Source organism: Megascapheus bottae, chromosome 10 (genome assembly GCF_031878675.1).
Source record: "Megascapheus bottae isolate mThoBot1 chromosome 10, mThoBot2.hap1, whole genome shotgun sequence".
NCBI lineage: Eukaryota > Metazoa > Chordata > Mammalia > Rodentia > Geomyidae > Megascapheus > Megascapheus bottae.
Window position 1 is genome coordinate 6,317,170 of NC_143518.1, and position 15,099 is coordinate 6,332,268.

The window sequence follows — 15,099 nt, forward strand, 5'->3', positions numbered from 1 at the left end:
GTGTTAAGACTCTTTCACATGTCATTAACTTAGGATTTAATACAAACATGCTAGAATTGCTAGCTGGCTTTCACAACAACTCATGTAATGAGTGCTGTTCTGTGGCTTAACACTGGCCTACGTGGATAGACTGAGCTGGAGGAGCTGAAGAAAAGACAAATTAAAGGTCTGTGTTGGAGTGAAGGAGAGGAAGCTCACAATATTTCCAACTCACAGACCTTGCCTTTGAGACAGGGGAAATGTTTATTGTTATCCCAAACCTTACCTCTGGGCTTTGCTTTTTAGAGAACATAGGATTAACTCAGAGTGGGAAGTAGAGATCTGCCTGTTGTCATCTACACTAAGCATCTGTTGGTTCCATACCTCAGTTTACTGAAACTGCTTTTCCTCATGAACAAGAGGTAAAAGAAGAAACAATAAAGAAATAGAATATTGAGGTCACTTTCCACTGGTGAGGTCAGCAGTCAACTCTAGTTATCAATTATTCTCCATTTCTCTGTAGTTATGTCACTATCATGGTTACAAAAGAAACATTATATCTGGATGCTTTACTCAAGGCATATAATCTAAGCTTGTCAAGGCCATGAAAATATTACTAGTACACTTCAGTTGGCTGGCGCAAGGAAGAGTCATTAGATCCTAGTTCATGTCCTGGGTTATCATAACCCCAAATGTGTCCATCTTTGATGGAAAAGAATACTTTATTTTGAAAAAGAATACTTTATTATATTACCTATAGGTCAAACTCAGTGAGAAGAAAACCACATTCCTGGGAAATTCTTTCTCTTGCTAAAATATTAGTTCATTTTAATCTTGTTTTCCATTAAACATCCATTGAGGCTTCTGTCTATCTGTCCTTGCTGATTCTCTGATTTTTCCCAGACTAGTTGCTGCAGTAGTTCTGGTATCTGGTTATCTCAGGGTTTTCTTTGGCAAGCTACAGAGAGATGGTTTATATTCATTCATCCACCGAGAAGAGGAATTCATTAATAATGATGTAAAAAGAATTTCTTTGGGACAACTTCTGGGTGCCACAACTAGGAAAGTATTCATGCATATGAAGTGTGCTGTAAGCATTGGCGGGGACAAGATTTCACAAGGTAGGATGCCAGGTGGGAAACTGACTTTTTTCTTACCATCTTTCCTGCCAGATAGAAATAAGATATAGACAAGACACAGTAAGGAGCCTCTTTATGACCTTTTAGAGGCATAACCATACTTTTAGCCATATGGCTTCCATTGAAATGATAATGGGTTGGTGAAACTCAGATATTGATGATACCAACAATAGAAAGAAACTTCAACGGGAAACAATATAATAGCTTTGGTTTTTAAGTTTTAAATTAAGATTTGATGTCTAACTTTAGGCAAAGCATATATAAGCATTCTCCTCAATTCTCACTATTGGCCCATGTTTATATAATTTTAACCGGTGAGATAGACATTTTCTAAGGCCCCAAACAAAACCAGCAATGGGGCATTCCTATATCTTTACTGTACTGCTTGCTTGACCAGTTATCACATATGGAAATAAAATCCCCTTCCCTCTTTTTCTTTCCTAGAATCTCCTGCCTACCTCTTCCTTAGCTTAAAAATAATTGAAGCAGAAGAGGGTAGGGTGGGGTAGGGTAGGGTGGTGGTGGCTGCACTCACATTCTACAAGGATGTCCATGCCTAGAAGCAGAGCTCAGCCATGCAATATAACCACCTCCAGTGTCTGGATACTGGGCTTCCGTTTATATACATTCCATTTCATCCCCACCACTACCTTGTGAGGACCAATTATTACCATCTCCATGTATTAATCAAGAAAAGGAGACTCAACATCGACATTTGCCCAAGTCATGTGGTCAGTAAATAGTGAATTAAGTAGAGCTCCAACTTTGGGAGGAAGGCTTCTAAAGATGCTATATCAATGTCATCCCTGGTCAGGACAAGTAAATCATCTTGGGTAGTTTGTCTTGAAGAAGCTCTATTGATCCTTAAGGAGTAATTTCAGTGCCTATCAAGATGTTATTGATCAGTGGTAAGTCATGCCCTTCCCAGATTTGAAGGTGATTGCAAAGTGACTGCAGAGGGAACGGCTGGAGCAGAGGCACACACAAAATGTCGGCAGGTTTTGTCAAGCTCTTCTGCTGTTGACTTTTTAATATATTTTTATTGTGATTAATAGAGGAGTTTCAGTTATGTTCACCAAATAGAAGGTGCATTACTTCACAACATTGATACCCCTTCTTATGTTTCTTCTGATGTTTTGAGTCAACTGGTGGGCCCAACAAAAGCAGTTGTTAAGTACCTCTTCCAGATGTGGAGTATGGTTTAAAATTTGCATTTCTAACAAGATCCTAAGTAGTTTAAGCATCACATGCTAACCCAGACCTTTAGGCAGAAGTTCCTGTTCTCTGTATTCCCAGGTATTAAGATAATCAAATCACTTTGGTTTCAGTTTAGGTGAATAGAACGGACAACACACACAAGGATTGGCCCAAACAAGAAAGGCAAGTCTACATATGGCAGCCTTCCCCTTTCCCCATCCCATGTCAGGAAGCTGCACAGCCCTGGGAAACTTGAACTTGATCTCTTTGACTTTGCCTGAGTGGCTTCAATCATCAACAGTGCAACAGACCCCAGCAGCTCTACTAGTCTAATTCATGTTTCAGGCAACAGGGGAAGGAAGTGGCTGGTGCAGCAGAAAGCAGAATAGCTCCTAGTAGAGGGATTTTTTTTTTTAAGAAATCTCAACCTTAATGATAAATTTGACCGCTTCTATCACACAAGAACTGAGAAATACAGTTATTTACCTGAGCACAAGTGGCACAAGTATATTTCTTTTAACTAGTGAGATGGGACACTTGTTGGACAAATAGAAATCTCTGCCTCTCTCATCCAAGCCCCTGGCCATGCTTCTTTGCATAGTAACTTTATCCTGGTAAAGTTCATGCTCTTTTGGATAGAGAGATTGTCCTTCCCAGCATTAGTTGTTGATGAGAGAACTCATTCACCATGAAATCATCTTGATAACATGTATAATGGCTTAATTCTTAATTCTAAATATTTGTATTCTATGGTCCATAACAGTGTGACATTCGGCAGGTATTGGTGTCTGGAAAATTTGTGTTGTTGTGTGTATTTCATATAAAAAGAGACATGTTATTTGTTTCAGCATCTCAGACTGAGCCATAATAAATGGTGTTTTCTTCCTTTGATTTCTCATTGCTCTATCACTTGAGCCATACTTCCATCCAGCTATTTGGCTGGTTAATTGGAATTGGAGTCTTTTGGATTTTTCAAGCCAGGTCTGGCTTCAAAGTGTGATCCTCAGATCTCAGCCTCCTGAGTAGCTAGATTGCATGAATCATTGGTGCTCAGTGAGATATTCTTTTAACATAAGAAAGACATAGGAAGGACGATCAAAAACTGTGGTTCTGAGAACCACGTGGTCCAGTTTGTAGTCTGAGTCTTAGTCAGGACAGAAAGCCAAGTCTCAAGGCAGAAGACAGGGACAAAGGAGGATATTCCTCCCTATTAGAATCCTATGAATGGGAACAAATAATTTGTGATCTTTAATGAAACAAAAATATACATATGTGCTTGCTGTGAGAATGAATGAGAACTTTAAAACAAATCTGAGAAGTGACCAAGATATAAAGACCAGCTCAATGTCTGCTCTAACTCCTCGTCTCTAATACACCTGCGGATTCTTTTTGCAAGAACCTAGGTTGAGGCACTAATGGCTTTGTAGGCTATCCAATGTCAAGACCAAGATCAAGCTATATATTACATAGCTTGTTGTCTTTTGTGTATTTGCTTGCATCTCCTCCCATCCTGGGTGTACTCCTTCAGGTCACTAGCATTTATTGAGGACCCACTATATGTCAGGCCCTTGATCCTGACTTGTCCAGCAGTAGGGAAAATTCGGGCAGTTTACTCTCTTGTGGGAGTTGTAATGACTTGACTAATATTTGCCCTCAGTTCTCCAGGCATATTTGTGTGTGTGATTATAATGCTTGGATAAAAAACAAAGAAAACTCAAGGAACTGGTGGGTCATGTTTGACTTTTATAAGCAAGAAATTATTAATTATAGCTGGGGTATAGCTCAGTGGTCAAGCACTTGCCTAGCAAGTGCAATGTTCTGAATTGGATCTCCAATACCAAGCCAAAAAAAGATTTTAAAAAGCCTCCCAAATTAGTTATTACACGTCTTTGTCCCAAAAAGAAATTGCCACTATTTTTTTTGCTACATCCTGTTGTTTGCTTTGTGTTTTCTTTAGAAGGAAAATTGACCTTTCGTACATTTTTAGATACTGAAATTGTGTACTGAGTGGTGAAAAATGATATGATGAATACTGAGATGGTCCCCAAAATGTTTTGGATCTTCTTTATTGTTCACATGCAACAGTGGATCCCTTGATGTCAAATTTGCTTGAAGGAAGGAGGGGGCTCTTGGTAGGAGTATTCATTTCTGCAAACTCTCAGAAATGATGCTTGATATGCCAGACTGTGGTCATGAGATTTTGTGAATGAGTTTTTGTTTTCTGGTCTGTTTTGAAGTTGACTTTCATGCCATAAAAATCACAAGCAGTCTGTTTAGCCTGGAATGGGTTTCTTTGTCACCATAAACCTTACTTACCAGTAACTTCATTAAGCAGTTTGGCTCCTCAGAGTTCTGATTGATTTTTATAGCCAAAGTTCTCTCTTTAAGCCATCCTGCCCCCTTAAAAAAACCTTCCTATTAAAGCAGATGTCTATCTTCATTCATGCTATGGGGTTATTGAGCATAATTTGGAAAAGAAAAGGGAATATTTTCAAGCCAGTGAAGAGAAGTGTTTTGAATTGAGTCAGGTCTATGACAAGCCAGCTTCTGTTGCAGGCTGGGTGTATAGACTGCTTTCTTGGTTATATAACCAGAGGCTTCCTTTTGCTTATAAATGTCAAGATCAAACAGAGGTCAGTTTTAAATAGCTGACTGGTGCTAATTAATGTAATATTTATATATATATATGTATAACAAATTGTCTTTCTGGATGGGTTTTTATCTTTTTTATTTTTTTGTATGACATTACATGTATTTTCTTCATAAGGTTCTCTCTGAGAAACTAAACTTACTTTCATTTTTTCTTAATGTTTCTATGTAAAATAGGAAATGAATGTTTGTCTTGATAGATTTTGTTTTCCTATAACCAAAGACCTGAGAGTTGAGACTTCATAAAGAAGTGAGGATTATTTAGCTCAAAGCTGTAGAGATTCATAAGGGAAGTAGCAGCATTTGTTTGCCCTGGAATGTGGGGGGTCTTACAGATTGTATCATAGTGCCAAGAATCCATATATCTCATTCTAGGGTGAATTCTCCACTCTTAAAAGACCCAACTCCTGTGATGCAGCTCTAACCCACTCATAACCTTTCCATTTAAATGCCACCCCCCCCCTTTAAAAGTTGTATCACTTCAAACTCCCTTTTGGGGACTCTGAGCACATGAACCCATGAGAGACAAGCCAAATTCACACTTTAGCAATGACATGCTTTTGTTCCGTTATTTATTCATCCATTTATTCATCCAGGATATATTGCATCACCTGTAAAAATGAATTAGACATTCTGCTAGGTACACTGCATGCATGTACACTAAGGGCATTTTCCAAACAGCCCAGGAAGTTTGCATATGCTACTTTACAAATGAGCAACCTTCTGTGCTTTCCCTTGGTGACCGGACTTTAACACACACAACTCCTGAGAAGCAGCCTGTCTTCCTCATTCTTCTCCCTACCGCACCCCTGCCCTCCACAACCTGGTTCTGTAAAGTGAATACTGAGCTATTCCACTGAGCACCAGTCAACTGGTGCTGGCCCTCTCTGAAAGACAAACCATCTGCTTTTGTTTCCAACTCTGTTCTCCTTCATCCCCTAGGCCAGGGAGAGGCAATTCTATGCACCCTGAGGCTAAAATCAGAACTGTGCTGTTCTGAGTATTCCTTTCTCTATATCCAAACAGGTGCTGAGTACTCTCTTGAACCATACCAGTTTAGCCCTCTTGAGCCCATCTTGTTTCTCTGTATCCTTATTTTTCCAGACCCACCATTTGCAGCAGCTTTTCCTGTCTTCATCTCCATTATGGCCCTTCTTTATTGATTTGTTAATATGATAGATGGAATAAAGGCTCCATGATACAACCCCATATTTCTCCTCAGCTTTGCCTTTCAAGTTAGGCTCCTTTCATCGTTAAGAACACGTCTGTGATCCTAACAGATCTGACAGCACCATTTGTGTGTGTGTGTGTGTGTGTGTGTGTGTGTGTGTGTGTGTGTGTGTGTGCTATTACTGAGATTTGAATTCATAGCCTGGGTGCTGTCTTTGAGCTGCTTTGCTTAAGGTCGGTGTCCTACCACTTGAGCCCCAGCTCCACTTAGAGCTTTTTGGTAGTTTATTGGAGATTAGAGTCTCATGAACCTTCTTACCCATTCTGGTGGCCAGCTCAATACTATTTTTAAATTGTTTTATTTTCAGAATAATGTATAGAGGGGTTATAGTTATATTTGTCAGGTAATGGGTATATTACTTCTTGAAACTTGATGCCCCTTCTCATGTTTTTGTCCCCCTTTTCCTCCCCTAACCCTTTCCCAATCATCTTGTTTCTCCCCTTTATTTCAAATAAACAAATAAGAGTATATACAGTATACCGGGTAACAAAGTCAGATACAGTAACCACATGAGATTAACCATAAGTGGAAAAAAGAGAAAAGAATAACTTCACATAGTACATTAATAACAATCATAAAGATAAACCTCTTGTTTCATTAACCTAGAGTTCATTTTGTTTAATCTCATCCTGTACGACCTTATGTACAAAGGTTTTGAGGTATTGTGATCCTCTGCTAGAAGAATCCTAGATGTGTACTAATTATTAAAAATGAGGGATGCCATTGAGCCTATTTTCTTTTGGGTCTGGCTTACTTCACTTAATATGATTTTTTTCAGGTCTTTCCATTTCCTTATGAATGGTGGGATGTCATTCTTTCTGATGGCAGCATAGAATTCACTTGTGTATAAATACCGCATCTTGTTGATCCATTCATCTACTGAGGGGCATCTGGGTTGGTTCCATATCTTAAATGTGGTAAATAATGCAATGAACATCCTTGTGCCAATGGCTTTAGTATGCCCTGACCACATACCTTTTCTCCACTATTTCATCATTTTCTTTTTTTCTCCTGTCTTTAAGAGGCAGGAATGGCTTGATCCTTAAGGACAAAATCTAATATATTCTTTTCTCTTTGTTTCTGCCGCAAATTTCTCTGCACCTTTTCCTTTCTTTTGTGCTAATCATTCTTTTCTGCAAAGGCAAGAGTATTCCATATTACAGGGCTCTGAATTCAAAGCAGCTATAAATACCCTGCTGTCCTTTAAAAGAAAGTAAGACTTGAAAACCACAATATAATACTACTCTCTCTATTAAGTTTTCTTCTGTGTTTTGTTTCATATTTTAATTAAAATATGCTTTATGTTACTACATATATGGAACATATTTCTAGCTTTAAATGGATTCATAGAAGTACCTTATTTTTTCAATTTTATTTTCTAATTTGGAGAACATTACATGGACAAAGCCTACATAAACACACATTGTTAAGGCTTTCAATAATTAATCAAGAGTACAAAGAGGGCCTCAAAAGGAAAAAGTTAAAAGCCACAGGTTTAGTAACCCTGCAGCTTGTTATTTCAGAGTCAAATCTTGTCTATAAATATTAACCATGATGGAAATCATAATATATTTATATGTGTGTATGTATATGCATATACATATAGATATTCATTTAAAATAGCTTTTCTTGATAAACCAAATAATAAACAGAAAACAGGGCTCTTAAAGTGGGCAGTAGGTTCAAGTGCTGGTTAGCCTGGACAGTTGATTGTTGAACTCAGTGATCTGTTCCTTGATGAGTAGAAGAAAATCAACGAAATGAAAGTATTCCCCAGTCACACATCTACTGCACTGTGAGTGCTGAACGAATTGTCCATATTGTCAGATCCTTTGTTGTCTATAAAGATCTCCTGCCTGCTGGTGTTGGGACATCTCACTCCTCCATGGCAGCTTTGACTTCTCCCCACCCTGGCTTCAGTGCCTTATGCCTACGTTCACAACCGGGGTCCGCGCACAAATCCCCCGTGTTGACATACTCCTGTTTCTGATCAAATTATTTTAAGTTTGTCTCTAGAGTCACATAAGGGAAAAGAAGGCAACTTTGCTGAAGAAGCTGCCAGCATCTTGGTTTCAGCGATCGCTCTCCATCCACTCAGTCAAGGAAAAATACCTTCAGGGAGTGTTCTTTCAACCCCAGGGAGGCATGGGTTACACGGTGCAATACGTGTATGCAAGTACTAAACATTCTAGAGGGAATCTGAGATGAACTTTGAAACTGATTTCCATTCCTTCCTGTCTATGGAATTGGCTAACACAAACACACCAGAGTAACAACGGCAGAAACAAAACTCCTCTCGGGGCTGACTCAGGGAGAAGCAATGCTCAAGTCTGGATCCAGTTCACGTCCTGGGCCTTCTCTGCGTCTCTCCAAGCCCTTTCCCTGCCCCCTCCAAATTGGGTGTCTACTTCTTCCAGAATTTTTACTGTCCTATTATTATTATTAATTATTATTATCAGTATGCCCTATATTCAAAAAACAAAAACTCTGCAGATTGTAACCCTACAGATTTCTACCTTCTACTGCAATGGCTATGTGTGTGTGGTACGGTGCTAGTTTGTATGTGGTACAGTGCTAGTCTTTTATTTTATTGTCAGGATAATGTCTGGAGGGGTTACAGTTACATTCATCAGGTAGTAGGTGCATTACTTTGGGCAAAGAAAGCTCGGGTATAGTGCCCAAGCCCTAAGTTCAAGCCCTAGGACTGATACACACACACACACACACACACACACACACACACACACACACACACACACACACACACACGTGCGCTTGCCTTATTTTGTAACCTATGAAAACTTCTCCTAAAGTTGTCTAATTTTTGTTTCTAAAAACATAAACTCTTCAAATGGACTAGTGAGATTTAGAGAGAGAAAAAAAGGTGTGAGAAAGACTGGAAGACAGCAGGATGTACTTCTCCAAGCCCTTGTGGAGGCAGCTCTAAGACTCTGGAAGACCCACCAGTAGATGTGGAATGTGTCCCATGCAATGGTGCCCCATGAAACTGCTCTGAGGATGTGCCAAGCCTAGAGAGCAGCTGCTACTTAGAAATGAATCCCCAGTCTCTGCTGCAGAGCCTGCATGGGAAAAGGGGTTGCTGGGTATGGTCAAAATAAACCAGAGAAGTTTTGCCAGTGTTGTGAGGATCTCAAAAGTCTCCCAGATGGGTGAAAAACTCTGTACGTGGCTGGGTGCCAGTGGCTCACACTTGTAAACACTAATCCTAGCTACTCAGGAGGCTGAGATCCGAGGATCATGATTCAAAGCCAGCCTAGGCATGAAAGTCCCTGAGACTCTTATCTCCAATTAACCATTAGAAAACTGAAAGTGGCATCGTGGCTCAAAGTGGTAGAGTACTAGCCTTGAGCTGAAGAGCTCAGAGACAATATCCAGGCCCAGAGTTCAAATCCCATGACCGACCAAAGAACTTTGTGTATGAGGGGGGCTCTTCAAGGGGAGGGACTGTTAAGAATGAGCATTTTCCTAGGGTTGGGAGCTTTAAGTTGAGATAAAATTGATACTTCCAACAAACTTGTTTGTGTGTTATGAGCTATTTCCCTTGTACCTGAGAATCATAGCTTTGTTTCTTTAGGCTTATTTTATGTCCATCATTACTTTATGCTGACTTTAGTTTCTCAGAAACTAAACCTGGTCTTATTTTTAACTTTTACAGACAACCATTGACCTTTAGATCTAAGTCAAAGATTAATTGCCTGAATTTTTTGATGTCTTTTCACTTCTCTCTAGTATTCTTATCTAGTCATAACTTCTTTTAGAAATCATAGGAAATTTAAGAATATATGACTAGATGTATATTTATAGTTCAATGATTTATTAGCCTGAGGTTAAGTATTTCTGATTCCATTCAGGATTAAATATTCCTTCATTATTCAGGGCTTTTTTTATTTCAAAAGAATTTAAGGGTGTTATGGATTGAACTGCAGCACCTTAACATTCATTTGCTGTTTTTCTATCCCAGGGCAGAGAACATGACTTTAAATAAGGGCATTCCAGATATAATTAATTGGTATGGGGCCATAAAGAAGTAAGTGGTCTCCTAACTAAAGGATTTGGTGTCCTTAACAAAAGGTAGGGGTTTGACTCGGCACTAGTGGTTCACACCTGTAATCTTAGCTTCTTAGGAGATGAGATCTGGAGAACCATTGTTCAAAGCCAGCTTAAACAGAAAAGATTGATTTCATCTCTATAACTAGGGAAAAGCAGAGCCAGAGGCATGATCCAATTGGTAAAATGCCAGGCAAATAAGTATAAGACCCTGAGTTCAGACACCAGTCACACACACAACAAAAGTTAAAGATTTGGTGATACTCAGTCAAATTTCCCCCAAGTTAGGAAGAAAGTCATACAAAGCTGAAGACAGAATCCAGGAATATCCGGGAGTGCCAGAGATTGCCAGCAAACCACTAGATATTAGAATAGACGTGGCATTTATTCTTCTCACAATCTCAGGAAAAACCAAGCCCATTGAAAGCTCGATCTGCTGCAGCTCCCAGAACTGCAAGCCAATAAACCTGTTTGTTGGGGCTGGGAGTGTGGTCTTGTGATAGAGTACTTGCCTAGCATGCATGAAGCTCTGAATTGGATTCCCCAATAACACATACATAGAAAAGCCAGAAGTAGTGCTGTGGCTCAAGTGGTAGAGAGCTAGCCTTGAGGAAAGTCCAAGACAGTGCTCAGACCCTGAAGTCAAGCCCCAGGAATGGACAAAATAAAACAACAACTTTGTTATGTCTTTCAGTTTGTACATATCTCCAGAAGCTTAGTTCCCTATACAAGGAGTAGCTCTGTTCTCAATTATAAGCCTTTGGAGGTGGCTGAAAATAATCTGTTAAAGGGGGAAAAATAATAAATGTAAAATCTATCTTGCCTAGGATAGAAGTAGAGCGAGGCATTTGTATTTAAAACTGAAATGTGACCCAACAAGTTCGGTGAACTAAAAAAGAACTCTTGCCCATTCCACAGGTAGGTTAGGTAAATGTTTAAAGTCTTTGCCTCTGTTTATATAATACTTGTCCAAATCACCTTGCAAAGTCTCTCGCACAAGTGAACCTTTTGTTTTCCATGAAGTCCCTCCTTCCTCTGTGACATGACCTTACAAGCCTTGGCAAGTCTTAGTTTATTTTTGAGTAGCTTTTGAGCAACACTGGAAAATCTCTCTTGCATTATTGCTTGCTTGTGTATGTGTGTGGAGGTAAGCAAACACAGGAGCACAGATGATGTGAGCAGATAAACGAATCTGAATATGAAAATCTACATTACAGGCTGGGCATCATGGTTCACTACTATACTCCCAGTTTGGGGGAAGGGGAGAAAGAGAGAGAGAGAGAGAGAGAGAGAGAGAGAGAGAGAGAGAGAGAGAGAGAGAGAGAGAGAGAGAGAGAGAGAGAGAGAGAGAGAGAGAGAGAGGTGGGGGGATCATGAATCTGAGATCAGGCTGGGTAAAAGTTGGCAAGTCTTTTCTCAGAAGTAGAATCTAATCATGAATGAAACAATTTTTACTTTTGACTCCTCAGTTATGTAAGTTAATATTTTTGTGTCTTTTTGAACAAGGCAGTAAGATTGTAAGAGTGACCACAGTATGAGTAGGAGATAATTTTAAGAAGTTTGAGACAAGAAGCAAAGAAACACAATGATGATTGAAGGGGAATGTAAGGCAGAGTTCAATGGGAATTACACTGACACATTTATCTGTTAAAAGGAATCTTCCAGAAAGGGTAACAGAAAATACAGAAGCACTTTTGGTGGTGGGATACAGATGTTATGGAAGGAAAGGCTTCATGATAGGTGGATGAGTTCACAGCAAAGTACCATGACTTTGAGAAGACTAGCTTTTCTCTTCAGTTAGGTTTCTTTCCTGCTCCAAGCAAAAGAAATCCAATTAAAATGAGGTAACAAGACTGGCTACCATCACACATAAACATTATTCCAGCTGGGTGCCATTGACTAGAAATCTGTAATCCTAGCTACTGTGGAGGCTAAGAGCTGAGGATCATTGTTCAAAGCCAGCTCAAGCAGAAAAGGCTATGAGATTCTGATCTCCAATTAACTACCAAAAAGCTACAAATGGAACTGTGGCTCAAGTGGTAGAGTGCTAACCCTGAGCAAAAAAAAGCTCATGGACAGCACTCAGGCCCTGAGTTCAAGCCCCAGGACTGGCATTAAAATAAGAACAATTATTATTAACAATAATTAATATGGTATTAATAGTAACAATTATAATTACTTATTACAATTATTATTCCAGAGGATTAGATGTTCTTAAGTTGCTTAATTAATTGATTCCAGAATGTTCATCAAGTATACTAGTGCTGTCTATTCTCTGCTCTTCAACCCCTCAGTGAATCAGCTGGAGAGGAATTGACCTCTAAATGAACTGTAGCTTTAGTCTTTTCCATTTAGGACCATATTTAGATAAGGGTTTGATGTTAAACTTTACATTTCAAGTAGGAACAAGTAAAGACTTTAGGAGCTGTTATGATCACATGAGTTTTAACATAAGAAGGACATGAATCTGGGGAGGGCTAGATATAGATTACATGGACTGTTACAGATTATATGTTGCTACCCAAATGCTCAATGTGATGATATTTGGAGAAGGAGCCTTAGGGAAAAGTTTAGGTATAGGGGTGATTATGAAGGTGAACCACCCATGTTGTGATTTATATTCATAAGAAATAGAAACAAGCCAGTGCTCACAGCTATAATCCCAGCTACTCAGTAGCATGAGATCTGAGGGTCATGATTCCAATTCAGTGTGGATAGAAAGTTCTTAAAAAAATTATTGTCAGGATGATGTATGGAGGGGTTAGAGTTACATTTGTAAAGTAGTAAGTACATTACTTCTCAAACATTGTTACCCTTTCCTGTGTTTCTCTCCCACTTTCCCTCCCTGGACAGGAAGTTCTCTTTTCTTCAATTAACCAATTTCTGTCTGTCTGTCTGTCAGTCCTGGGGTTTGAATTTGGGTCCTGGGCACTGCTCCTGCACATTTTTTTTACCCCAAGAGTTTCATGGGCTTTCCTTCTTGGGCTAGCTGTGAATCTCAATCCTAAAATCTTAGCCTCTGGAGTAGCTATGATTATGAGTATGGGGCATTTGCACCTGGAAAAACCAATCTCTTACTTCCAATTAAGCTGGAAGTGGAGCTATGGTTCAAATGGTAGAACTGTAGCCTTGAGTGGCAAAAGCTACAGGGCACTGAGTTCAAGCCTCAGCTCAAACTCAGAGAGCTTGATTAAAATACTCTCTCTCTCTCTCTCTCTCTCTCTCTCTCTCTCTCTCTCTCTCTCTCTCTCTCTCTCTCTCTCTCTCTCCCTCCCTCCCTCCCTCCCTCCCTCCCTCCCTCCCTCTCTTCTCTCTTCTTTTCATTTCCTCCTCCCATTTCTCTCCCTTCTCTCCAATCTTTTTATTCCTTGCTCTCTCTCTCTCTCTTCTTTCCCCCTTTCTCAAGACAAACACAAATCAAAATCTAGGTTCCGGATTCAGCAGTACAAATACAGCATGACCTAGAAACACAATGATATTGAGATCTTGTATTTTTTCTGAACATGAAAAGATTGCATAAGTGGGTTACCATTTAGTGGGTCCATCAGCATGTACAGTGCTTCCTGTTGAATCACACATTCCACCATGCTCCCCTATCCCATGTGTCCTCCCTCCCCAAATTCATTTCACATTTGCATTGAAATCTTGATTTTGCTGTCCAACTTGCTGCTTTTCCAAATGATATGTTTTGCAAAGTGTAGAGGTGTGATATCAGTTCTCTCACAGAAAGACCTTACTTGTCAGAAATAAACGAAATCAGCATTATTTCCTTCTTTCTTGTCATGAGGAAAGCTATTTTCATATTTCGTAGGTATCAATAGGAGATTGCTATACATCTATAAGTTGATTAAAAAGAACCTTTAAGACATCACACCCTTAGAAGAACATATCTTTAGCTTGCAGTCTCTGAAGAAACTAAATCAAAACTGCTTGATCAAGTCTCCTGGCTAGAGAAACAACTAGAAGTTATAAACCGGAAGGAAGCCCAAGGAGAACCATATGAAGAGATGATACTTGTGAAGGACCAGGTATGTTTTGGAAACAAAAAAGCAGCATCTTTGCCACTTTAGAAGTTACCTAACTGTACGTGAACTGACAATTCTGTAAGGCAATTTCTGGCTGGGCTGAAAATTAATATTTAATGAATGGTAGGGTGAAGTTCAATGGTAGAGCCATGTACAAGGTCATGGGTTCAATCCCAGCACTGCAGAGAGAGTGGAGGGAGGAGGGAAAGTGAGAGGGAAGGTGAAAGAGAGGAAGGGAAAGAAGGGATTAGGGAAGGGAGAGAGGAGTTCATGTTTATGTAAACAAAGATTAAATCAATGTTTGTTATTTGCTAAAAGCGATTTTATTTCCTGGTGAATATTGACAGCAAATATTTAAAGTCTGTAGTTCTAGTTTTGAAGTGTTTGAATAATGCTCCCTGTTGAATAAACTTGGTTATATATTCTATCTATTTTGCAAACGGTATTGACTATACATGTATTTTTAATTTTCAAGGTTGCACTTAATTAAGAAACAACTTCTATATAGTAAGACAAATAGATTATAAAATTTGCCTTATAAATTTTTTGCCAGTCCTGGGGTTTGAACACAGGGCCTGGTCACTGTGTCCTTGAGCTTTCTCAAGGTTAACACTCTTATCACTTTAGCCGCCACACCACTTCCAGCTCTTTCTGTGTATGTGACACTGAGGAATCGAACCCAGGGCTTTGTGCATGCTAGGCAAGCACTCTACCGTGAGGCTATAGTCTTGGCCCAAAATTTGGCTTATAATTTTATGAATTACTTTATACAAATTTTGAACATGTATCTATATAATGACATAGGTTCTCT

The 15,099-nt window shown here is 39.3% G+C and overlaps 1 protein-coding gene across 1 annotated transcript in view; it reads left to right on the forward strand.

Annotated features, from left to right (window-relative positions):
• Ccdc192 (coiled-coil domain containing 192) overlaps nucleotides 1-15,099 on the forward strand; it is a 63,854-nt gene that overhangs the window by 35,937 nt on the left and 12,818 nt on the right. Inside the window, exon 4 of the mRNA XM_090339990.1 lies at nucleotides 14,160-14,291. Within this exon, the coding sequence (XP_090196116.1) occupies nucleotides 14,160-14,291 (132 nt within the window). The remainder of the gene's footprint in view (nucleotides 1-14,159; nucleotides 14,292-15,099) is intronic.